This window comes from Leptodactylus fuscus, chromosome 6, assembly GCF_031893055.1.
Source record: "Leptodactylus fuscus isolate aLepFus1 chromosome 6, aLepFus1.hap2, whole genome shotgun sequence".
In the NCBI taxonomy this organism is placed as follows: Eukaryota; Metazoa; Chordata; class Amphibia; order Anura; family Leptodactylidae; genus Leptodactylus; species Leptodactylus fuscus.
Window position 1 is genome coordinate 171,446,992 of NC_134270.1, and position 25,902 is coordinate 171,472,893.

A 25,902-nucleotide genomic window follows, 5' to 3' on the forward strand; every position below is an offset into this window, starting at 1 on the left:
TGAAAAAGTTTGGGCACCCCTATTAATCTTAATCATTTTTAGTTGTAAATATTTTGGTGTTTGCAGCAGCCATTTCAGTTTGAAATATCTAATAACATTAATATTTAGCAGATCCTCCTTTTGCAAAGATAACAGCCTCTAGTCGCTTCCTGTAGCTTTTAATCAGTTCCTGGATCCTGGATGAAGGGATTTTGGACCATTTCTTTCTACAAAACAATTCAAGTTCAGTTAAGTTTGATGGTGGCCGAGCATGGACAGCCCGCTCTCAAATGATCTAAAACAAAGATTGTTCAACATAGTTGTTCAGGGGAAGGATACAAAAACTTGTCTCAGAGATTTAACCTGTCAGTTTCCACTGTGAGGAACATAGTAAGGAAATGGAAGAGCACAGGGACAGTTCTTGTTAAGCCCAGAAGTGGCAGGCCAAGAAAAATATCAGAAAGGCAGAGAAGAAGAATGGTGAGAACAGTCAAGGACAATCCACAGACCACCTCCAAAGAGCTGCAGCATCATCTTGCTGCAGATGGTATCACTGTACATCGGTCAACAATACAGCGCACTTTGCACAAGGAGAAGCTGTATGGGAGAGTGATGAGAAAGAAGCCGTTTCTGCACGTACGCCACAAATAGAGTCACCTGAGGTATGTAAAAGCACATATGGACAAGCCAGCTTAATTTTGGAAGAAGATCCTGTGGACTGATGAAACAAAGATTGAGTTGTTTGGTCATACAAAAAGGCGTTATGCATGGCATCCAAAACAAAACAGCATTCCAAAAAGAACACTTGCTACCCACTGTCAAATTTGGTGGAGGTTCCATCATGCTTTGGGGCTGTGTGGCCAATGCCGGCACCGGGAATCTTGTTAATGTTGAGGGTCGCATGGATTCCACTCAGTATCAGCAGATTCTTGAGAATAATGTTCAAGAATCAGTGACGAAGTTGAAGTTATGCCGGGGATGGATATTTCAGCAAGACAATGATCCAAAACACCGCTCCAAATCCTCAGGCATTCATGCAGAGGAACAATTACAATGTTCTGGAATGGACATCCCAGTCCCCAGACCTGAATATCATTGAACATCTGTGGGATGATTTGGGCTGTCCATGGTCGGCCACCATCAAACTTAACTGAACTTGAATTGTTTGTCCAAAATACCTTTATCCAGGATCCAGGAACTGATTAAAAGCTACAGGAAGCAACTAGAGGCTGTTATCTCTGCAAAATGAGGATCTACTAAATATTAATGTCACTTTTCTGTTGAGGTGCCCATACTTTTGCACCGGTCAAATTTTGGATTAATGCATATTACACATTTTCTGTTAGTACAATAAACCTCATTTCAATCCTGAAATATTACTGTGTCCAGCAGTTATTAGATATATCAAACTGAAATGGCTGCTGAAAACACCAAAATATTTAGAACTAAAAATGATTAAGATTAATAGGGGTGCCCAAACTTTTTCATAGGACTGTATCAGACCTGCTGTAATATTGTGCTATGTGACACTTCTTATGTGTATATTTCAGTATCACCGAACACTACAAGGATCAATATGGGATGTGCAACACGATCAGAATGTAATTACAACAAGACTACAGTCTGTGAAACATATCAGGATACACTTACCTGCACCGAGGCATCAGAGCTGAACAAGTTGATCTAACTTCTAGAACCTTTTGTCTAAAAAGATAAAATAAATGACAAATGTTTGCAGGATGGAATATTATTTCCAATGAAACTTTAGAATTACCACTTAAGGACCGAGCACAAAAGTCCATTAATGGCCAGGACTCATTTTTAGAGATAAGCGAGTAGTATTCGATAGAATACCTCGCCGCCATAGGAATGCGTGTAAGCGGCCGAACACCAAGGGGTTAAGTGCATTGAATATTCGCTCATCTCTACTCATTTTTCAAAACTAACATGTGACATTTATATGGCAATGACTTTGAGATGCTTTAACTTACACAAGTGATTTTGAGATTGTTTTTTCGTAACACATTACTATATTTGTATTATATTGTAAAAAAAAAATAATGCGATGAAAATTTGGAAATAAAATTGCAATTTTCACAATGTGAAATGCGATTTTATTTACAAGAAAATTTCATAAACTAATTCATTAGGGACCCCTTTGGTTCTCAGCACTGGCGTGGGGAGATGTCAGCAGGCCGTGCTGAAGCTCATCAGTTTGGGGGACAGACCGCACAGTGCCTCCGAGGTCAGGGATGCCATCCTGGCTGAGATGGCAATATGTTTTTCCCTGTTACACCTGGGGCCGGGCATTTTTGCACCTGTGATAATGGCCGGTAGCACATCTGGAGCTTGCCAGACGCAAACACGGTCCACACATGGCCCACGTTTTCAACTTGTTGATGCCATGTGTTTTTGAAACCTACACCATTGTGACTGATATACAGTTCAAAGTGGGGCCATTTTCGTAAGTGAGAACTAGCCTCTGCTAGGCAGAAAACATTCAGAGCACACTCTTCTCATCTTCACACCGTTGGCTGGCGGAGGAAGACGAGGGGGATGGAGTGGCATCTGATGTCCCCATCCCACACGAGGCTAGAGGGTGCACTTCAGTGCATCCCATTGCTTCACCACAGATGGTGTGAAGGGGAGTGGAAAATGGAGGAAATGGAGAGTGACCCTTACAGTTGGGGCCAGCAAAGGCATGCCAAGTAACACACTGGCACACATGGATGACCTCATGTTGGGTTGCTTTTCAAGAGACAAAGGCATAGTTCACATCATGGAGAGCAAATAATACTGGATTGAACCAAAAATGGATTGAGCTGATATAACCTGACTGAATTGCTGGATCTCCCACCTAGGTTTTGGGGTTACACACTGTGAACAACTGGATTGAGCAGACATAGCCTGACTGAATTTCTGTCTCTCCCATCTAGGTTTTGGCGGTACACACCCTGGACATCTGGATTGAGCATACATAGCCTGACCTAATTGCTCTGTATCCTTGTTTTGGGGTTACACAGCCTGAAAAGCTGCGTTGCACATATATAGCAAGAAGTAACTGCAGTGGATTGCTGCTATTTTTCCACCCCTCCCCCCCCAAATGCTAGTTTTTTTTCCAGCTCTATATGAACTAGTCACTGTTGTAGATTGCTGCTATTTTTCAGACCCCCCCCCCTCCCCAAATTCAAGGCTTTTTCCAGCTATATGAACTTGTAATTGCTATGGATTGATGCTATTTTTCCAGCTCTATATGATCTAGTCACTGCTGTGGATTCCGGCTATTCTGTGTGCGGACAGCCAACAATGAAAGCTGTTTCTCCGCTATATATGAACTTGTATCTGTTGTGTATCCCTGTTTTCCACCGTCCGGGAAAAGCTGGACTGATGTCCCTACAGTGTATAGCTCTGAGAAGAGCTGTTGGTTTTCTTCTTTTCTTCTTCCCTGCCTATCTGAAGCTAATCGCTATCTAGCCCTCAGCAGATATGTTTCTCTCCCTATGTCTGACCGCAAAAATGGTGAATAGGGCGACGGCCATTCTTATAAATGGGAGGTCCATGTTTTTGGTAGTCAATGGGTTTTTTAATTTTTTTTTTTCTCTGCCTCCGTTGTCGTAGTTCCCGGCCCACCTCCTCTGCACAGTTATTGGTGCAAAAAAACGCGTCAGGGAAGGTGGGAGGGGACACAAATTTTTACTGCGTATTCGATTGTGAACGAATACATCAAACGCCATGATATTCAATTGAATACCTCATCTCTAATGAGCAACAGAAAACAACAAGTCCATTTATGTATCAGATGTTTTATTCTGAAAAATATTTAACATTTATTGAAAATATAAACTAAGATTAAAGCCCCATGTAGCGGGTCGCAGCAAGAAAGAGCAAACACAGCAACACATTGTGGTTTCTCCCACAGCGCTCTCTACTTCCATTATATCTGTTGGTGTTTCCATAGGTATAATTGACATGCTATGATTTCCAAAGCTGTGACGGTTTGCTGCCTGTATTTTTCCGCAGTGTGTGGACGCCATGGCCTAAACCATTTTCTAATATGGGACAAACACCAGGACAATAGCAGAGCGGCCATCTGCCCTTTGATACTTTTTGGATATAATACATGCAAGTTCCCAGCCATAGTATTGTATTGGATGGTCAGTGACTGGAGGAATCTCTGACAACCCTTGGTAAGACATGTTGTTCTATCCATCAACCACTTCCTGAATGTAATACAAAATGAGGCCAGAACTTTAGGAAGATTGTTCCCAGAAAAAGCTCCTATTGAGGTCCTTCATCTTCTCTTGGTAGATTTTATCAAAGTACTCGCTCTGTGCGACAGTAAAATGATTCTTCCAGTCTCCAGATATTCCTGTAAGGAACAAAATATAGAGAAATACATTATTGTGAAGTCTATGTCTAGATGGGGGGAGGGGAAGACCATCAAAAGTACAATAATAATAATTGACTACAATAGACAATTGTCATCTCAGGAGGCTTTTACACAATCAGCTTTTTAGGGGTCTTGAACCCCAGGGGGGTCTGATCTCTAATGCAATACAATGTAATACAAATGAATGCCAGACAATTCTAGGAGTCTTAAATAGCTCCTGACTGTTATGGCAATAGATTGTTGGCACCAGATCTTGCTTTTGGGGGCCAGTGATCCTATCGAAACGAGTAGTGTCCATGCTTCACCAGAAAAATGGGGACTCGAAGATGGTGTACATCTCCCCTTTCCCATTTCATTTAAGCCAGAATTTTTTTGCATGCAAGAAAACTGGGGTACAAGATGTAATGAATCTGTCCCATCAAATTCAATATGTTGTCATTGTTGATATTATGTTCAGGAAAAATGACAACCATTTGCATAAGGCCTAAGAGTGACCACAATTATGTATAATGTCTCTATTTTGGAGGTCATCTGGATGGCTAGTTACAATACTTGGTGAGGCCCCAGGCTGTGCCGCTATAGCCTGTGCATTGTAGAGTTGGAAGTAGACTGGTAGGTGGGAGGTGTCAGGCAGGGGGTGGGATTCAGAGCTCCAATCAGAGGCAGCCAGTGTCAGAGCTCAGAGTCACACCCATTGTCTGCCCCTGCCTGACACCGCCCTCCTGACTGTACGGAGACTAAATAACATATCAGGCACTAAAACTAACAGCACTGATTGCTCAGGAATGGTGGGGGCTAGAGAGAAACTTCCAACAGAGCAGCAGCTATTAAATGACACAAAGAGTTGGACTTGTTGTAGGTGGTGAAAGGTCCTCTAACAATCTGTTACTAACATTATCTGATAGTGATGGCTTAGATGACCAGAATTACCTTTACGCATGAAGGCGCCTTTGGATTGGTCCATTATATCAGAGGGCATTTGACTCCAATTTGACATTGGGTTATCTTTCATGGATTTGAAGGTTGAATGTTCAACAACCGAGTCAATCTGGGCATCATCCAACTCCTGCCCCAAAAATTTACAGATTCTTACAACACTGCCACGGAGATCCTGAAAAAAATTAGATTTATGTAGATGTATATGTAATGCATAACTCACATCACAGTACTAGCCTGAGAGACAAGTAATGAGACAACTTTTCTGTTCATCAGTCAGATATAACATGGCGCCTTATAGAGATCTTATATTATAGGCAACTGTAATAGTAACCAGCGAACTCACTTCTGTATGGTGGTGTATACTAAAGGACAAGTGATTCCTATATCCCTACCATATTACCATATTTATAAATATTTAATACAATGTATTTAATTGTTCTGTTTCCCTATGGGCGAATTTCACTGCAGAATCCGCGTGAAGAAAGGGAAGTGGTTTGTTCCCATTGAAATCAATGGGAGGCGGTTTTTTGAGCCGGAATTTGACACGATTCCGCATCAAAATCTGGTCCAAAAAAACCTGTGTGAATTCGGCCTTTGTGTATTGTGCTGAATATTGGTGAACAGTAAACCTAACTGTACGAACCAGTGCTAAACTGGCTGAAGAATCAATCAGTTCTCCAAAGATCGTTCCGAAAGTGTCCATAATGGTTTGCAAGTTGGTGGACTATGGACCTCAATATTCCAAAAGCCAATGCTTCACCCAACAGCTGAGACACCATAAAGACTACTTCTGTATCCATGGGAAAGTGATGGACATGTAGGCTGAGGTGGATCTGTTACCTGTGCAAAATGAAGTTTTTTGACCATCTCTAGTCAATGGTATTATATTTTGTTTTCCATACATCTCATTTAGCTGCTGGTACAGCCATTTACTTAGGGAGTAGCCACATAAACCTGTTTCTTGATCAGAATTCACTATATATAGAGACCCAACATACATGCAGTATGTGACTTACCTGGAGAAGCTCCTCATAGGTAATAAAGAAGAATCTTTCATGATCTTTCATTTGCATCCAGCCTTTTACATGGTCAAACCAAGATCCAAACGCAACTGAAAGACAAAAGCTCGGATTACTTAAAAGGAAACAAAGTAACAAAGTTTCTCCTGTATTATCTACATATATTATAGTATTTTACAAGAATACCCAAAGGGTCAACTCTATAAAGATACAGGAAGAGTTGGGTTATAATGTCACAGCAATATGATTATATGTAGAGATGAGCGAACAGTGTTCTATCGAACTCATGTTCGATCGGATATTAGGCTGTTCGGCATGTTCGAATCGAATCGAACACCGCGTGGTAAAGTGCGCCATTACTCGATTCCCCTCCCACCTTCCCTGGCGCCTTTTTTGCTCCAATAACAGCGCAGGGGAGGTGGGACAGGAACTACGACACCGGTGACGTTGAAAAAAGTAGGCAAAACCCACTGGCTGCCGAAAACATGTGACCTCTAATTTAAAAGAACAGCGCCGCCCAGGTTCGCGTCATTCTGAGCTTGCAATTCACCGGGGACGGAGGTTTCCATCCAGTTAGCTAGGGGTTAGATTCTGGGTAGGCAGGGACAGGCTAGGATAGGAAGGAGAAGACAACCAACAGCTCTTATAAGAGCTAAATTCCAGGGAGAAGCTTGTCAGTGTAACGTGGCACTGACGGGCTCAATCGCCGCAACCCAGCTTTCCGCGGATCCTGAATGGAATACACTGACAGTGTATTCCCGTATACCCGATATATACCCCCGATACCCGTTCCAACGGTGTGCCCCCCCACCTTCACCCCAGAAATACCCTGCAAGTCCCCTAGCAATAGGATTGGGGCTATATACACCCACTATTTTTGCTACTGCCATATAGTGCCATTGTCTGACTGGGAATTCAAAGAATATATTGGGTTTACAAATACCCTCATTTCTTGCTACTGCCATATAGTGCCAGTTTCTGACTGGTAATTCAAAGAATATATTGGGGTTACGTGCACCCACAATTTTTGCTACTGGTATACAGTGCCATTGTCTGACTGGGAATTCAAAGAATATATTGGGGTTACAAATACCCTCATTTCTTGCTACTGCTATATAGTGCCAGTTTCTGACTGGTAATTCAAAGAATATATTGGGGTTATAAATACCCTCATTTCTTGCTACTGGTATATAGTGCCATTGTCTGACTGGGAATTCAAAGAATATATTGGGGTTACAAATACCCTCATTTCTTGCTACTGCCATATAGTGCCAGTTTCTGACTGGTAATTCAAAGAATATATTGGGGTTATAAATACCCTCATTTCTTGCTACTGGTATATAGTGCCATTGTCTGACTGGGAATTCAAAGAATATATTGGGGTTACGTGCACCCACAATTTTTGCTACTGGTATATAGTGCCAATTTCTAACTGGGAATTCAAAATGCGCAAGGCTCCCGGAATGGGACGTGGACGAGGCCGTGGGCGAGGTCGGGGGAATGGTTCTGGGGAGCAAGGTAGCAGTGAAGCCACAGGGCGTCCCGTGCCTACTCCTGTGGGGCAGCAAGCATTGCGCCACTCCACAGTGCCAGGGTTGCTTGCCACATTAACTAAACTGCAGGGTACAAACCTTAGTAGGCCCGAGAACCAGGAACAGGTCTTGCAATGGCTGTCAGAGAACGCTTACAGCACATTGCACAGCAGCCAGTCAGACTCTGCCTCCTCTCCTCCTATTACCCAACAGTCTTGTCCTCCTTCCTCCCAAAATTCCCAAGCTTCACAGAACAATAACCCCAACTGTCCCTGCTCCCCAGAGCTGTTCTCCGCTCCTTTCATTGTCCTTCAACCTGCCTCTCCATGTCACGATTCCACGAACCTAACAGAGGAGCATCTGTGTCCAGATGCTCAAACACTAGAGTCTCCTCCATCTCCGTTCGATTTGGTGGTGGATGACCAGCAACCCACCCTCATCGACGATGATGTGACGCAGTTGCCGTCAGGGCATCCAGTTGACCGGCGCATTGTGCGGGAGGAGGAGATGAGACAGGAGTTGAAAGAGGAAGTGGTGGATGATGAGGACACTGACCCGACCTGGACAGGGGGGATGTCAAGCGGGGAAAGTAGTGTGGATGTTGAGGCAGGTGCAGCACCAAAAAGGGTAGCTAGAGGCAGAGGTCAGCAGCTTAGGCGAAGCCAGGCCACACCCGGAATCTCCCAAGATGTTCCAGTTCGTACCCAGCCCCGAAAAACTCCCACCTCGAGGGCACGTTTCTCGAAGGTGTGGAGTTTTTTCAAGGAATGCGCCGAGGACAGATATAGTGTTGTCTGCACAATTTGCCTCTCGAAATTGATTAGGGGCTCTGAGAAGAGCAACTTGTCCACCACTTCAATGCGCCGTCATTTGGAATCCAAGCACTGGAATCAGTGGCAGGCAGCAACGGCAGGACAAAGGCCGCCTGCCGTTCACGCCACTGCCACTGCCACTGCTGACTGTGCTGGCGATGCACTCCAGAGGACGAGCCAGGACACCACTTCATCTGCCTCCGCCACTTTGTTGACTTCTCCCTCATCCTCCCCTGTTCCTGTCTTATCTCCTTCTCCTGCACCATCAAAGGCACCATCAGGCGCTTCTTTACAACAACCCACCATCTCTCAGACATTGGAGCGGCGGCAGAAATACACTGCTAACCACCCACACGCGCAAGCCTTGAACGCCAACATCGCTAAACTGCTGGCCCAGGAGATGTTGGCGTTCCGGCTTGTTGAAACTCCCGCCTTCCTGGACCTGATGGCAACTGCGGCACCTCGCTATGCCGTCCCTAGCCGTCACTACTTCTCCCGGTGTGCCGTCCCCGCCTTGCACCAGCACGTGTCACTCAACATCAGGCGGGCCCTTAGTTCCAAGCTTTGCACAAAGGTCCACTTGACCACCGACGCGTGGACAAGTGCATGCGGACAGGGACGCTACATTTCACTGACGGCACACTGGGTGAATGTAGTTGAGGCTGGGACTGCTTCCCAAACTGGCCCGGTGTACCTCGTCTCCCCGCCTAACATTCCTGGCAGGGACACGAGAAGAACACCCCCCTCCTCCTCCTCCTCTACCACCGCCTCCTCCTCCGCTGTTAGATTGACCCCAGCTACGAGTTGGAAACGTTGCAGCACTGGCGTTGGTAGACGTCAGCAGGCTGTGCTGAAGCTGATCAGCTTGGGGGACAGACAGCACACTGCCTCCGAGGTGAGGGATGCCCTCCTCGATGAGACGGCAATATGGTTTGAGCCGCTGCACCTGGGCCCAGGCATGGTCGTTTGTGATAACGGCCGGAACCTGGTAGCAGCTCTGGAGCTTGCCGGACTCCAACATGTTCCATGCCTGGCCCACGTCTTCAACCTAGTGGTGCAACGTTTCCTAAAGAGCTACCCCAATGTTCCAGAGCTACTGGTGAAAGTGCGGCGCATGTGCGCCCACTTTCGCAAGTCGACAGTAGCCGCTGCTAGCTTAAAATCTCTCCAGCAACGCCTGCATGTGCCACAACACCGGCTTTTGTGCGACGTCCCCACACGCTGGAACTCAACGTTTCAGATGTTGAATAGAGTGGTTGAGCAGCAGAGACCTTTGATGGAATACCAGCTACAAAACCCTAGGGTGCCACAAAGTCAGCTGCCTCAGTTTCACATCCATGAGTGGCCATGGATGAGAGACCTTTGTGACATCCTACGGGTCTTTGAGGAGTCCACAAGGAGGGTGAGCTCTGAGGATGCGATGGTGAGCCTTACAATGCCGCTCTTGTGTGTTCTGAGAGAATCCCTGATTGACATCAGGGATAACTCAGATCACACAGAGGAGTTAGGGATAGCATCCGATCCGCCACAGCTGGAGAGTAGGTCCACACATCTGTTCGCTTCACTGCGTTTAATGGAGGAGGAGGAGGAGGAGGAGGAGGAAGAAGAGTTGTCCGATGATGTGATGGTGATACAGGAGGCTTCCGGGCAACTTCGAATCGTCCCATTGTTGCAGCGCGGATGGGTAGACATGGAGGATGAGGAGGAAATGGAGATTGAACTTTCCGGTGGGGCCAGAGGAGTCATGCCAACTAACACTGTGGCAGACATGGCTGAGTTCATGTTGGGGTGCTTTACAACCGACAAGCGTATTGTCAAAATCATGGAGGACAACCAGTACTGGATCTTTGCTATCCTTGACCCCCGGTATAAAAACAACATCTCGTCTTTTATTCCGGTAGAGGGGAGGGCCAATCGCATCAATGCTTGCCACAGGCAATTGGTGCAGAATATGATGGAGATGTTTCCAGCATGTGACGTTGGCGGCAGGGAGGGCAGTTCCTCCAGTAGGCAACCAAGTTCTCACCGGTCCACACAAACGAGGGGCACACTGTCTAAGGTCTGGGACACCTTGATGGCACCCCCTCGCCAAAGTGCCGCCACGGAGGGTCCTAGTGTCACCAGGCGTGAGAAGTATAGGCGCATGTTGCGGGAATACCTTTCTGACCACAGCCCTGTCCTCTCCGACCCCTCTGCGCCCTACACGTATTGGGTGTCGAAGTTGGACCTGTGGCTTGAACTTGTCCTATATGCCTTGGAGGTGCTGTCCTGTCCTGCCGCCAGCGTCCTATCTGAGAGGGTGTTCAGTGCAGCCGGTGGCATCATCACTGACAAGCGCACCCGTCTGTCAGCTGAGAGTGCCGACCGGCTCACTTTGATAAAAATGAACCACCACTGGATAGAGCCTTCATTTTTGTGCCCACCTGTGTAAAGCACCCCAACATGAAACTCCATGTCTGTACTCAACCTCTCCAATTCCTCCGCATCCTCATACTCATCCACCATAAGCGTTGCACAATTCTGCTAATACTAGGCTCCCTCCACCCTGATTTCCCCCAACTCTGCTGGTTAGAGGCTCCCTCCACCCTGATTTCCACCAACTCTGCTGGTTAGAGGCTCCCTCCACCCTGCTTTCCCACAACTCTGCTGGTTAGAGGCTCCCTCCACCATGAATTTTCCCAAACTGGGCTGTTTAGAGGCTCCCTTCACCATGAATTGGTCCAAACTGGGCTGTTTAGAGGCTCCCTTCACCATGAATTGGTCCAAACTGGGGTTTTTAGAGGCTCCCTCCACCATGAATTGGTCCAAACTGGGGTTTTTAGAGGCTCCCTCCACCATGAATTGGTCCAAACTGGGCTGTTTAGAGGCTCCCTTCACCATGAATTGGTCCAAACTGGGGTTTTTAGAGGCTCCCTCCACCATGAATTGGTCCAAACTGGGGTTTTTAGAGGCTCCCTCCACCATGAATTGGTCCAAACTGGGCTGGTTAGAGGCTCCCTCCACCATGAATTGGTCCAAACTGGGGTTTTTAGAGGCTCCCTCCACCATGAATTGGTCCAAACTGGGCTGTTTAGAGGCTCCCTCCACCATGAATTGGTCCAAACTGGGGTTTTTAGAGGCTCCCTCCACCATGAATTGGTCCAAACTGGGGTTTTTAGAGGCTCCCTCCACCATGAATTGGTCCAAACTGGGCTGTTTAGAGGCTCCCTCCACCATGAATTGGTCCAAACTGGGGTTTTTAGAGGCTCCCTCCACCATGAATTGGTCCAAACTGGGCTGTTTAGAGGCTCCCTCCACCATGAATTGGTCCAAACTGGGGTTTTTAGAGGCTCCCTCCACCATGAATTGGTCCAAACTGGGGTTTTTAGAGGCTCCCTCCACCATGAATTGGTCCAAACTGGGCTGTTTAGAGGCTCCCTCCACCATGAATTGGTCCAAACTGGGGTTTTTAGAGGCTCCCTCCACCATGAATTGGTCCAAACTGGGCTGGTTAGAGGCTCCCTCCACCATGAATTGGTCCAAACTGGGGTTTTTAGAGGCTCCCTCCACCATGAATTGGTCCAAACTGGGCTGTTTAGAGGCTCCCTCCACCATGAATTGGTCCAAACTGGGGTTTTTAGAGGCTCCCTCCACCATGAATTGGTCCAAACTGGGGTTTTTAGAGGCTCCCTCCACCATGAATTGGTCCAAACTGGGCTGGTTAGAGGCTCCCTCCACCATGAATTTGCCCAAACTCTGCTGGTTAGAGGCTCAATCCATCCTGATTTTCAAAACAAATGTTGGTGCCAACCTCAACTTACTACAAGGGCCAAATTCACTGCTGGTGACAAGCTCTCCTCACTGCAAGTGCCAAATACACATGTTTCAAGGTGTTTTCCTACTGTCAGAGAGGTGGTATTGAGTGGTATTTGCACAAACAAATACATCCTTGTAATGAGACCACACTCACGGTTAACGGAGGAATGATCGGGTGCCTGGATGAAAGAAATCCCCGTCGACTTGGAGTGTCTCGTAATGAAGAATTGAAAAAATCCGGCATCCACGTGCATAAAATCCAAATGCTTTGTTAGGAAACGTAAAAAATTTTTTTGTCCATACAATCAGTGAACATCACTCCCTACCCCCGAACACACCACGGAGAAGTGACGTTGGCTGACGCGTTTCAACACATGCGTGCCTTAGTCATAGCCTGATCGTATTTGACACCCAACCCCCTTTATATCCCAAAACCACAACTGTAACAAATAAACACTAACTGAGTGAACAAACACATAAAACAACTAATCAGGTTAAAAGATATATAGAGGAACGGGAGACATGAAAACTGCAGTTGTTTACAAAAAATAATCAAACAACAAAAAATATTGTATTCTCCAAGAAACCGCATGTTGGAAAACGCATTGACCACATAATTCAAAAATCTGTAAAAAAGAAGAATCAACAGTCTATACTACATGTCAAGACCGTAAGTATTAGTAGACAAGACCAGTAAAAATGATAAGAATTATTCTTCACTTGTGCATGATAAGCATAATTTGTAAGCTAACAAGCAAACGGTCCGGGGTGGATCCGTGCGATGTAAGATCCCACCTATGAAACCGAAATACATGATGGCTACATGCACAAACTAATCTATATGGATCTATATTAAAACCCATATAATGCCAAAGAATGACCAAAACTATAGTATGTGATGCATAACCAACCCTATCTAACTAGTACAGATGCCTTTGCATAATCTCCATCTTTTGTGTGCACTGAGCGCATGCGCCATAGTACAAAGTGGGTACCGACGGGGACCTATATCCAACCCCCTACCATGCCAGGAATAAAAATGGCCGATAGGTCGATGAAGGTTCTGGTTGCGCATGCGTATACTGATAAGCTTGACTACGCATGCGCTTGTCAAATATGTACGGCCACATCATCCCCTGGACATGGACACCCATGCACAAGCGCATGCGCAATCCCACACCCATCGCAACAAGAAGGACAACAACGCTGAAGATAGATGAATGGAAGGATACCGAAGAGACCAAACCCAACCCACCTGGGTAAGTATTGTGAAAACCAGATTGTATTTAATAAATATATGCCAAATCATTGCGTTTATTGAAACCTGCCGGCTGTCTGGTACCCAGATTCAAAATCCATTTTGCCTCAGCCAATCTGAGCAAATGTTCTCTGTCCCCTCCTCGCCTGGGTCTAGAGATATACTCTATCGCCCTAAACGAAAGGAAGGACAGGTCACCATTATGTTCTTGGATAAAATGTTGGGATATGCCAGTAGACTTTGTAGTGGTCGTGTTATTAATACTGTAAATATGTTCCGCTATTCGAATTTTGACTGGTCTGGTGGTGCTGCCAATGTAATCCTTGTCACACCCAGTACATGTGATTATATAAACCACATAGTTGGTGCAACAATTCAAAAATGTTTTAATTGGAAATGACCTAGTTCTATCAGAATTATGGAACACTCTACTTTTGCTGGCATACTTGCAAACCCCACAGCGGTTCAATCCGCATTTAAAAAAAACCTTTGAGATGTAACCAGGTGTAATCATCTGTAGATGGTTTGGTAGCAAAAAAACTCGGAGACAGAACATTGCCAAGGCTTTTGCCTCTCTTGGCAATGAAATTGCATCCCTGCTTCAATAATGGATTTAGAATGGGATCTTGGTTCAAGATAGGTAAATTTCTTGAAATTATATTAGTTATCTGTTTAAAATTGTTGTTATATCTTGTAGAGAAATAAATATTAGATCTTTTATCTTTAATTTCATTCTCTTTACCTGACTGTACTAACAGCTGGCCCCTATCTTTTTTGGACACTATAGCTTCAGCCCTATCCAGTGTCCAACGTGGATAACCACGCTCTACAAACCTACTCCTGGCTTCCCTGGCACATTTATGATACACTTCAGAATCTGTACAGGACCTCTTGATCCTGGTCAATTCCCCAACTGGTAGAGATCTGACTGTGTGTCTGGGATGTTGGCTTGTGGCGTGAAGAAGGGAATTACCCGCTTGTGGTTTCCTAAACAACTTAGTGGAAACTCGACCCAATTCTGTATCCCCATGTAAGGTGACGTCGAGAAAATCCATCGTATCCAAATGATATCGAAATGTAAACCTGAGATTGAAGGGGTTAGCATTAATATAATCCACAAACTTGGGTATAGTTTCAACTGATCCCTTCCAGACTAGTAGCAAATCATCGATATACCTCCCGTACCATGCCATAGAGTACCTATACGGATCTTAGCGATCTTAGACACCCCAGGAAATGATGCCAACACCTCTGGAATGACACTGGGACAGCAGGGGAAGCATGTCTGGGGGCATCTAACACACCAAAGACCCTCTATTACCCCAACATCACAGCCTAACAACTACACACTTTACACACTCAAACTGAGTTTGAGCGATCTTAGACTCCGCCTCCTCCAGCAGAGCCAGCGCTGATTGGTCGAATTCCGTACTCTGGCCAATCAGCGCTGGCCAATGCATTCTATTGGAAAAGTTAGCTTGCGAAAATCGCAAGCTGACAGGGATTTCCATGAAATAAAGTGACTTTTATGCCCCCAGACATGCTCCCCCTGCTGTCCCAGTGTCATTCCAGGGTGTTGGCATCATTTCCTGGGGTGTCATAGTGGACTTGGTGACCCTCCAGACACGGATTTGGGTTTCCCCCTTAACGAGTATATGTTCCCCATAGACTATAATGGGGTTCGAAACCTGTTCGAACACACGAACATTGAGCGGCTGTTCGAATCGAATTTCGAACCTCGAACATTTTAGTGTTCGCTCATCTCTAATTATATGTTAAGGCATTTTACATTGTGCAATGTAAACTTATGGATCGGAGTCTGGCTAATCCTATACACACATTGTAGAAAAAGAATCTGCCGTGGAAATGCCGCAATTTCAAAAACACCAGCATGGCAAGTTATACCTATGGAAACACTGGCATTCTCTATCCATATAGTAGAAGCAGAAAATCTACAGAGGAAAACTGCAAAATTTCTATGAAAAGTGCTATGGGAAAATGCGATGCATTTCCATCATGGTTTTTTCCACAGTAATTTTTGGCTTCGTTTCTGTCATTGTTGTGTCAATGCCCAAAAACCGTGGTACTGAATGGTGTTTGCACTGCTAGGGAATCTGGGTAGGTAAGCTGTCCCTAGCGCTAGGATGCCTGCCTAGACCCTGCCTGCGGGTGTTGGTCAGCTGTTCCCGAGCTAAGCTCTGCCCCGACAACTACTGCCTCTCTAAACACGCAGACCTAATAGACAGGTAGGATGAGAGCTGAAAGAGGTTAGGGACTGGGAAACTAGAGGCGGTCACCCCTAACAAAAGAATAAGTGCAGCTGCAAACAGTACTAACTAGGATGGGACATGCTGGAGAACTAACAGGTGCAGCACAACCACTAAGCACACTACAGATATTGAGGAGAGGAAGAGTGGAGTAGTGAGGAAAGGGTATCAAAGGACGGGGCAAAACAGAAACTCACTAATACCAAACAGTGACTGGCAGCCAGAAATGCAGGACAGGGGTTGAGTAGGAATGTACGAGGGAAAAGCAGACTCTCACACAGGACAAAACACACACCACTTCCAATTAAGCTTTAGAAACCATACAACTCCAACTAAACTCTCCTCCAAGAATCCTAGCTGGTAACCACAAAAACCATCGAGGACTGAAGCCAGCAGTCAGCCTTTTACAGACCCTGGAAAGACCTGATAGGTTGACGACAATTACACACACCTGAATTTTGCATCCACTGCGACACCAAATAAGCTCAAGTTGACACTGTGGCAGAGACCCAACCGCTATCCCAACAGCTCAGTGGCAAAGAGAATGACCAGAGAATCACAGGACACTACACCAGAAAATACACAACAATTTTATAAACAACTCAGATCCTGACAGGTTCGCTATGTTGGGCCTTTGCCTTATGTGCATTCTATTAAAGGGATTTAGCACACAGAAAAGTGTTAATCTAATATATTGTAGTTTCATAAAGAGATAGAGAATAGAGATGAGCGAACAGTGTTCTATCGAACACATGTTCGATCGGATATCAGGGTGTTTGATGTGTTCGATTCGAATCGAACATCACGTGGCAAACTCCAAAAAAATTTGATTCCCCTCCCACCTTCCCTGGCGCTTTTTTTGCACCAATAACAGCCCAGGGGAGGTGGGACAGGAACTACGACACCGAAGGCATCGAAAAAAATCGGAAAAAGTCATTGGCTACCGAAATCAGGTGACCTCCATTTTAGATGAATAGTGGATTTCAAATCCGGGTCATATGAGAAAGTGAACTTTGTGACTATGAGACAGGGATAGCTGTACAGGCAGGGATAGCTAGGGATAACCTTTATTTAGGGGGTAATGTTATTAAAAATAACTTTTTGGGGCTCTATCGGGTGTGTAATTGTGATTTTTGTGAGATAAACTTTTTCCCATAGGAATGCATTGGACAGCGCTGATTGGCCAGAGTACGGAACTCGACCAATCAGCGCTGGCTCTGCTGGAGGAGGCGGAGTCTGAGATCGCTCCACACCAGTCTCCATTCAGGTCCGACCTTAGACTCCGCCTCCTCCGGCAGAGCCAGCGCTGATTGGCCGAAGGCTGGCCAATGTATTCCTATGCGAATGCAGAGACTTAGCAGTGCTGAGCCAGTTCTGCTCAACTACACATCTGATGCACACTCGGCTCTGCTACATCTGATGCACACTCGGCTCTGCTGCATCAGATTTAGCAGAGCCGAGTGTGCACACTGCTGCATCTGATGCACACATGATGCTACATCTGATGCACACTCGGCTCTGCTACATCTGATGTAGCAGAGCCGAGTGTGCATCTGATGTAGCAGAGCCGAGGGTGCACTAGAACCCCTGTGCAAACTCAGCTCACGCTAATAGAATGCATTGGCCAGCGCTGATTGGCCAGAGCACGGAATTCGACCAATCAGCGCTGGCTCTGCTGGAGGAGGCGGAGTCTAAGATCGCTCCACACCAGTCTCCATTCAGGTCCGACCTTAGACTCCGCCTCCTCCGGCAGAGCCAGCGCTGATTGGCCGAAGGCTGGCCAATGCATTCCTATGCGAATGCAGAGACTTCGTGTTGAGCCAGTTCTGCTCAACTACACATCTGATGCACACTCGGCTCTGCTACATCTGATGCAGCAGAGCCGAGTGTGCACACTTGGCTCTGCTGCATCAGATGTAGCAGAGCCAAGTGTGCACACTCTGCTCTGCTGCATCAGATGTAGCAGAGCCGAGTGTGCATCAGATGTAGCAGAGCCGAGTGTGCACACTCGGCTCTGCTACATCTGATGTGCTGGTCAGCCCATCTGATATAGCAGAGCCAGGTGTGCACACTCGGCTCTGCTACATCTGATGTAGCAGAACCGAGTGTGCACACTCGGCTCTGCTATATCAGATGGGCTGACCGGCACACGGTGTAGTTGAGCAGAACTGGCTCAGCACTGCCACCAATAGGAATGCATTGGCCAGCCTTCGGCCAATCAGCGCTGGCTCTGCCGGAGGAGGCGGAGTCTAAGGTCGGACCTGAATGGAGACTGGTGTGGAGCGATCTTAGACTCCGCCTCCTCCAGCAGAGCCAGCGCTGATTGGTCGAATTCCGTACTCTGGCCAATCAGCGCTGGCCAATGCATTCTATTGGAAACGTTAGCTTGCGAAAATCGCAAGCTGACAGGGATTTCCATGAAATAAAGTGACTTTTATGCCCCCAGACATGCTCCCCCTGCTGTCCCAGTGTCATTCCAGGGTGTTGGCATCATTTCCTGGGGTGTCATAGTGGACTTGGTGACCCTCCAGACACGGATTTGGGTTTCCCCCTTAACGAGTATATGTTCCCCATAGACTATAATGGGGTTCGAAACCCGTTCGAACACACGAACAGTGAGCGGCTGTTCGAATCGAATTTCGAACCTCGAACATTTTAGTGTTCGCTCATCTCTAATAGAGAACAGTTCCCATCTCTAAATACCAAAATGGGGAAGGGAAGTTGCTTATATCATCAGGTGAGTATAGTGTCATTTTGCTGCTTGATTCCGAGCTATACAATAGAATACAATACATAAAATAAATAAAAAAAAAATATATATATATATATATATATATATATATATATATATATATATATATATATATACACACACACACACACACACACACACACTTTCTTATTATATATTCCGTTAATGAAATATCTCACCCTTCCCCTGTATAAACTCCTCTATGAAATTCTGGAAATTTTCAATAGGCGTGTAGAGACTGAGAATCTTGGTAAAATGGAACAAGGATACAATGATGTCTCTTGGGTTTCGCATTGTGTAGATAATCTGGAAAAATATGCCAGTCAGCAAGTTAAGATTCACATAATTTATATTTAGATTGTATGGAAAAATAACTTGTGTAGCTAAAAGGGAAAAGTCTTCTCTCATTTAGTAACTACAGATTTCCCCCTACGGTAACAATTCTGGAGAATAATTCCTTATACCTGGAAGAGGCATCGGAGGGCGGCCAGGATGGAACATGGAATTATCGGCAGCTACTTGTTGCAGTAACACAATAAGTAGCTGCCGATGTGTCACCTAAAATGTCTTGGCGTCCCACCAGTAACGTGTGTCATAGTTTCGCCTATTCTTCTGTTCTTCCGGCAGGTTGCATTTAAATCCCACGCTTGCACTGGCGCCATTTTTGTTGTAGTTCTAAGTATCCCTTACAACTACGCGAGCATGTGCAGTACGTTCGCGAATGTCTTCACTCTGGAAGATGAAGGCAGAGAAGAGCCAGGACAGGAGGACGTCGCTGGAAGAAGAAAGAAGGAGGAAGGCGGGACCGAAGATGACATCTGATCGTGCACAACCACCCCCTGTGCATGCAAAGGTATGATTTACATATATGTTTTTATAGTTTTATTTTAAAACGGGAGCGGGGTTTAAAATTAGATTACCGGTGCCTGAATAGACTTTTTAAAGGCTATTCATGCATATGTGGGGCTCATACGGCAAACTTTGCTGATATAGCCCCTTTAATAAACAAAAAAATACCTCTTACCAAAAAAAGATTTTTTTTTCACTAACAGAACTGAATTTGTCAGTAGAAACAATGTAAGACCCCCCGTATACAGTCACACTGCTCTGCTGTATAAGACACTTAGACAGTTAACTCTTTCACTGTCAACAACCTGTTGTCTGTACTGCTGTAGCAGTCTGGCTCACAGAGCATTGACTAAACTTTGTTCTAATTCACCTACTCTATTCAACTACTGATTCTTTACCTCTATTTCAAGTTTTGCTGCAGTCAGTGCTTTACATTGCAGGAGAAAGTGCAACAATTGCTTTGGATCATGCAGTGATGAATAACACATCCATCCTATACTTCCACCATCACTGAAATGCCTCTTGCCTGCCCACAGCATCTTATATACTGTATGTGACATCAGCACTGTAAGGTGTCCACCTACCACTGACTATTGGCTGAGAGGCATGTCAGGATATCACTGTACAATTCATGTATTGCTGCCCATTTATGTTTGAGACTAAACACAAAATGTTTAGTTAAAGACTAGGGTTGAGCGATCATGTTTGGAAAAGATCGGATTCCAATCGGCGATCGAGAAAATTTCACGATCGCAATCGGAATTCCGAACACGATCTTTTTAGGTGGGATTGAGATTGGTGATTATGTCCCACAATGCTTTGCTTAGCCTTCACACTGAGTATACGCTCCGCTCATTCTGAGTGTGAAGTCTCCGCTGAGGTTCCATAGGAATGAATGGAAGCAGCCGGCACACAGCCTTAACCCCCTGCATTCATTCTAATGGGAGACTAAACTAACATCTCTAGTAGCTACTTACTTCCAGAGATGGCTGCTCCTGTGCCCAGTGTTCTCCTTCTTCTTCGCCTCGCTGCCGCCGCCTCCCAGGTTGGTGTTTAAAGAGCTAGGAAGGCGTGGCTTGTGGCTTAGGAGAGTGTGGGCAGGTACAGGGCGGGGAGACATGACGAGTCAAGAAGAGCAGCGAGGCAAAGAAGAACACTGGGCATCAGAGCAGCCATCTTTGCAGGTAAGTGAACACCAGGGAGGACTAAGTAGCCAGAGGATTAAAAAAAAAATCCTCTGGCTACTTAGTGATTCACTACACAGCGTGGATTCCAACAATTAAAGCATTCAATTGTTAGATTCCATGCTGTATAGTGAATAGGATCGCTTTTAAAATCCAATCTCCGATTAGTAAAAAAATCCCATTGACTTGCATTGGGATCAAGATTGGGTTCAAATGAAAAATGATCGGAAATCGGATTTTAAAATCGATCCTGAAAAGTCAAGATTGGCTCAACCGTATTAAAGACCGAACAATGTGGATATTTGGATCACACTGGCTTGTAACAAATTGGTTTGCCCATCTCTAGTTGTGACACTGTCCACATTAAAAGTTTAAAGAAAATGAAAAGGAATATACTTGAACTTAGTAGTGTATCGCACTTCCGCCACTTAAAATTGTGTTTTACTTACTTTTGCTTTAGATTTGAAATAAGATTTAGCAAAAATGTGGTGCGGTAGGTGGGAAGAGATTATTCTTGGAGAATCCAGTTTCTGGACTTGTTCTTGACTTGCCGGTAATTCATACCATGGTGATCTAGAGAAGATAGGCGTCGCATTGGTTTTTGTAACATCTCCCTTGTGTTTAATTAAATTCAAGATTTCAATCATCCAGTTAGTACCTAGAAGAAGTAAGAGATTACATCAAGATATTTTATGGGAATTTGGCTGAAATATATATTCCTTCAAGATTTACAGAGTTCCTGGAAAACCATTCATGCAAATATGCCTTAGGCTCCATTGTGGAGAAGCAACTATTTTTGTTGCAAATTTTGCTGTTTTTTTTTAGCCAAACCCAAGAGTAGTCACAAAAGGAATAGAAAATATACAGAAAGCTTATTAGGGTCAGTTCACACAGATTTTTTTGGCAGCAGATTTTGACGTGGAATCCGCCTCAAAATCTGCTGTCAAAATTGGCTCCCATTGACTTCCATGGGAGCCGCTCGCTTGTTTTTTCCGCTAGCTAGTACGCAGTTCAGCGGTATCCCGTCATGGCTAGCCATGCGGAATGTTCACACATGGAATGCAAATTCCACCGTATGAACATAGCCTAAGGCTGAGTTCAGACAGGGATTTTAGGTCAGGATTTTGAGGCAGAATTCGTCTCAAAATCCTGACCAAAAAAATGCCTCCCATTGAAATCAGTGGGTTTCTTTTTCTGCGAGCAGTTTGTTGCCGTTCCCGGAAAAAAATAAGCGGCATGCTCTTTCTTCAGAAGGATGCTGCAGCCGGACGTCCCCTTGAAGACACTCCCTCCCGTCTAGGCCCATTCATTTGGACCTAATCCAGAGTGGATGCATCAGCATCCAGTCACGGCTACCCGTTTTTTGGTCTGGAGCAAAAAACCCTGTCTGGACTCAGCCTTATACTTCTGTCTTCTGGTCAATCCAATCCTGGATTTGTCTAAAAAAAATTGCAACAAAAAAAAGTTGCTTTTCCATAAAGTGGGGCCTTAGCCAAAAAGTTTTATAGTCCATTGGAGGAATCTAGGGATTATTTCACTTTAGAATAATACAATTTCATACTATAAATAATCTTCTCTATGCATAGTCGGCTCTAACAGGGTCTCTGCTGTCTGAGCCGACTGCGCAGGCGTCAGACATGACAAAGAAAGAAGACGACAGACAAGGGGAGGAGGCAGATGAAGAAGAAGGACGCCCCCATTGCTGCCGAGACCTCATTAGCATACCGGTAAGTACCGGTATTTCTACGGAACGGCGCAACAGAGACCACATCTAAAGGTAGGAGATGAATAGCCTTTCTTAAGGCTATTCTGATGTGGTAATTAGAAAAAAGTTGTTTTAATGGTAGAATCCCTTTAAGATGTCTAGTGCACCAGACTAAATTTAGAACAGGATGCAAAACTGACCTTTTTTTTCCCTTCCTACTGAAAAAGTTAATAAAATTTTTATCAGTTAGATGTTTTGTAAAACAGTTTAATAGAAAAGTACAACTTGTAACATGGTAAAAGGCAAAAAAAAAAAAAAAAAAAAAAAACCTGCGTCCTAAAAGGTGACTAAGAATATATGACCAAAGGCAGGAAATGCTTGTCACAAGTGAAAAAATGTAATTTCTTTATCCTTCTTCGTATTTTCAGGCTCATGCAATACTTCCTGGGTTACACTTCCTGCTTGTGGGTGTGTCGTGCTGCTACAGAGTAGCCTCCACCTTTAAAGACCCGACCTCCGTGGTATTATTATTGCAAGTGTCCAAAGAGGGTTAAGGAAAATTTCTGGCTGTTTTTAACTTGTAATAGCTCAGGATCTTTTATAGTTATCATTGCAATCTTAGCAGCCTATGCAAGCTGAGAATCTCAGCTTTCTGGTGATACCAGAACAATTTCTAGGTTTCTAGGTGGTATAAAACCAGAGATAAAGCCATTTGAAGTCATCACCCCCCTTTGATAAAAGCTGCTGCTCTGTATAATCACATTAAAATAACAGCTAAAGTTAGAAGGTTGCTAAGGAGAATGTTACAGCCTGTTTTCTATTAAAGAGGAAGCTATATAGGTTAATATGGCAAAAATGGTCACAAACGCCCCCAACACAGTAACAAAAACAAACAAGTTAAATGAGTCTCATGTGTGCGTGATATTGATGTCTATGCTGTTAAAGTGTCTAAAATTCTATTTACCTGATTTTGGAAAGGTTACATTGTAAATGTCATCATCAAATACTTCAAATTCATTTTCTATATGGTTGAGAAATTCCTCTGTATACATTCCTTTTATAAATCTGACTCCTTTGTATTCAAAATGGTCGAAAGACATTTTATCTGAAAAAAAGAACAAATTCATATCATTATCATTCATTATCAAGAAATGTCCTTAATTGATCACATCTTAGTTTTTGTATTCTTTTATCACTTTTCGATTGTATTCACAACCAAACACTAACCCAGTAACCCCAGTATAAATATAATAAAGGAATATATATATATATATATATATATATATATATATATATATATTATCATATTTATATAAATACTTAAAAACACAAGAACAACTTCACATAACTAAGTGTCCACCCCATTAACAACTAACATGTATAATAAAATAATCTGGATGTCCAGGGTTACATACTGAAATGCACCACAGTCATTGTGTACCTGTTACGGTTCTGTGTGTATATATAAAAATAATAATGAACACAAACAGGACCACTAACCTGCAGACACAGCAGTGAGGTCCACAGGCCCAGATGGGCAGCTGTATGTCTGAATATGAACCACCAGTTAGACTGCACTGGCAGTGATGTTGTGCGGCACCAATGTGAAGAGGCTGCATGAGATTCTCTCCAGTTAACCTCACTGGGAGAGCGTACCTTTGTATAGCAGTTGAGTGAAGCCAAATGAAGCCTTGCAAGAAGCACCTGCTAATTACAGCAGGGGAACCAGGCCCTAACATACGCTTCACTCTACTACAAAATCAAGACTGCCAGGGGTTAACTTCACTCCTAGTCAGTCACACAATAAACTCCTTAACCCACTAGGAGCTGTAATGCAATTAGACAGTGAATAGGCTTACTGATTCTCACTGGCAGAGCCAAGGAATCCTAACTTGGTCCCTAGACAGCTCCTACCATTCACAGGAACCTAGCCCTGACCTCCTGTCTCAATGTATTTCCAAAGTGTGAGCACCGGGCGGGCGTCGGCTCACACTATATAAAGGCTAGTCCCCTCCCAACAAGGGCGGTGGCATGATGTCACCGATCATGCTCAGTATGGCAAAAATGGGACAGCCTCTGAGCGGCCCCAAAATGTCTGAGCATGCTCAGTAGGGAAAGAATGGCACTTAGCCTCTGAGCGGCTCCAAAATGTCTGAGCATGCTCAGTGGGCCGAAAGCTGGACTTAGACTCCAGACACCTCACTGCACAACGCCGAGGGCGAGGTTTGGATTGGCCCGCAGGTGGCGCTATGTGCTGGATCCCATCCTAACAGTACCTAACACATAGCTACCATATGTGCCTATAAATACACAATAGGTAACCAAAGAAGAGGTACACAAGTAGTAACCAAACCAGGCGGTTTTCTGTCGTCCGCCTCAGGCGGCATAAAAGTTAGGTTCACCCCTGCCTCCACCTCTGCACAATCAGACGTAGACAGTATCAAAGTGCTCATATCTTGCTTCTGCCTGAGACCACTCACCTTCCGATACAGAACCTTTTTGGTATATCAGGTGCCAAAAATAACTGTATTGATTGTTTGGGAACTAAAGGAAAAATTCCAGCAGCTGGACTCAGTGGAGCAGTACTTATTACTGGAGACCTAGAACTGGAGTTTGTGGAAGTGAAAGAGTTAATATGTGTTATGTAATTGCCATTTGGAAAGAAAGTGAATGAGGAAGAGGTCACCAATATCTGCACAGCACTGTCTATCTTACAGGGTAAATCTACAGGTCTAGTAAATGTGCTGTCATTGTAGATTGTGCCGGCAAATAAATTCTTATGATCGATACAAAACTCAAGTGACTCTACTTACTTACATTAGTATTATCTTGTGAACTCTGTTACTCTTTACACTGATGTAACATTACCTGCTTATGATATTGATCGCAGGTCACGGATGTTCATAAATGTATCTGCTAAGTGTCTGCATTTGTGACTCTTACCCTACAATATTAATGATTCTAAATCATCCAGCGAAATGTTATCAGTAGCGCTTGTCATATCTAACTCACTGGGATTCTGCTGAGCAATACTGAGAAAGACCAAGCCCTACAAGAAAAAATGATATTACATCATCCAGAGAGGCAGTATTTCTAGTGCCAGTCCTTATATAATTCACTGCTAGCGAGAAACATCTCCAACTAATAAAGGGTTCACTTACATTGTGCGATGTTCGGACAGACAAGCACCAGCAGATGATAAAACACATCCATTGGTAATGGTTTGCATCGGCTTTCTTAATACAGTTGTAATAATGCAACTATACATTGTAACAAAGTCAGTTGCTGCAAGTTTTACCTAAGTGTCCTCACATATTGTCTTGGTTGTTAATATAGTTCAATTACAATGTGACAGCGGGGATGAGAAAACGTCTGTTTTTGGAAGTGTTCCTGCCATACAAATATTGGCTTTCCTGGTCAT

General features: G+C 44.5%; 1 protein-coding gene across 1 annotated transcript; it reads right to left on the reverse strand.

Annotated features, from left to right (window-relative positions):
* Positions 1-4,229: 4,229 nt before the first annotated feature.
* LOC142209840 (sulfotransferase 2B1-like) lies at positions 4,230-25,710 on the reverse strand. Its single transcript, XM_075278885.1, has 7 exons — positions 25,671-25,710; positions 23,446-23,586; positions 21,226-21,434; positions 18,923-19,049; positions 6,325-6,419; positions 5,300-5,480; positions 4,230-4,348 (listed from the first exon to the last, which is right to left on the reverse strand). The coding sequence occupies exons 1-7, from the start codon at positions 25,708-25,710 to the stop codon at positions 4,230-4,232; spliced, it is 912 nt and encodes a 303-aa protein (XP_075134986.1).
* Positions 25,711-25,902: the final 192 nt, after the last annotated feature.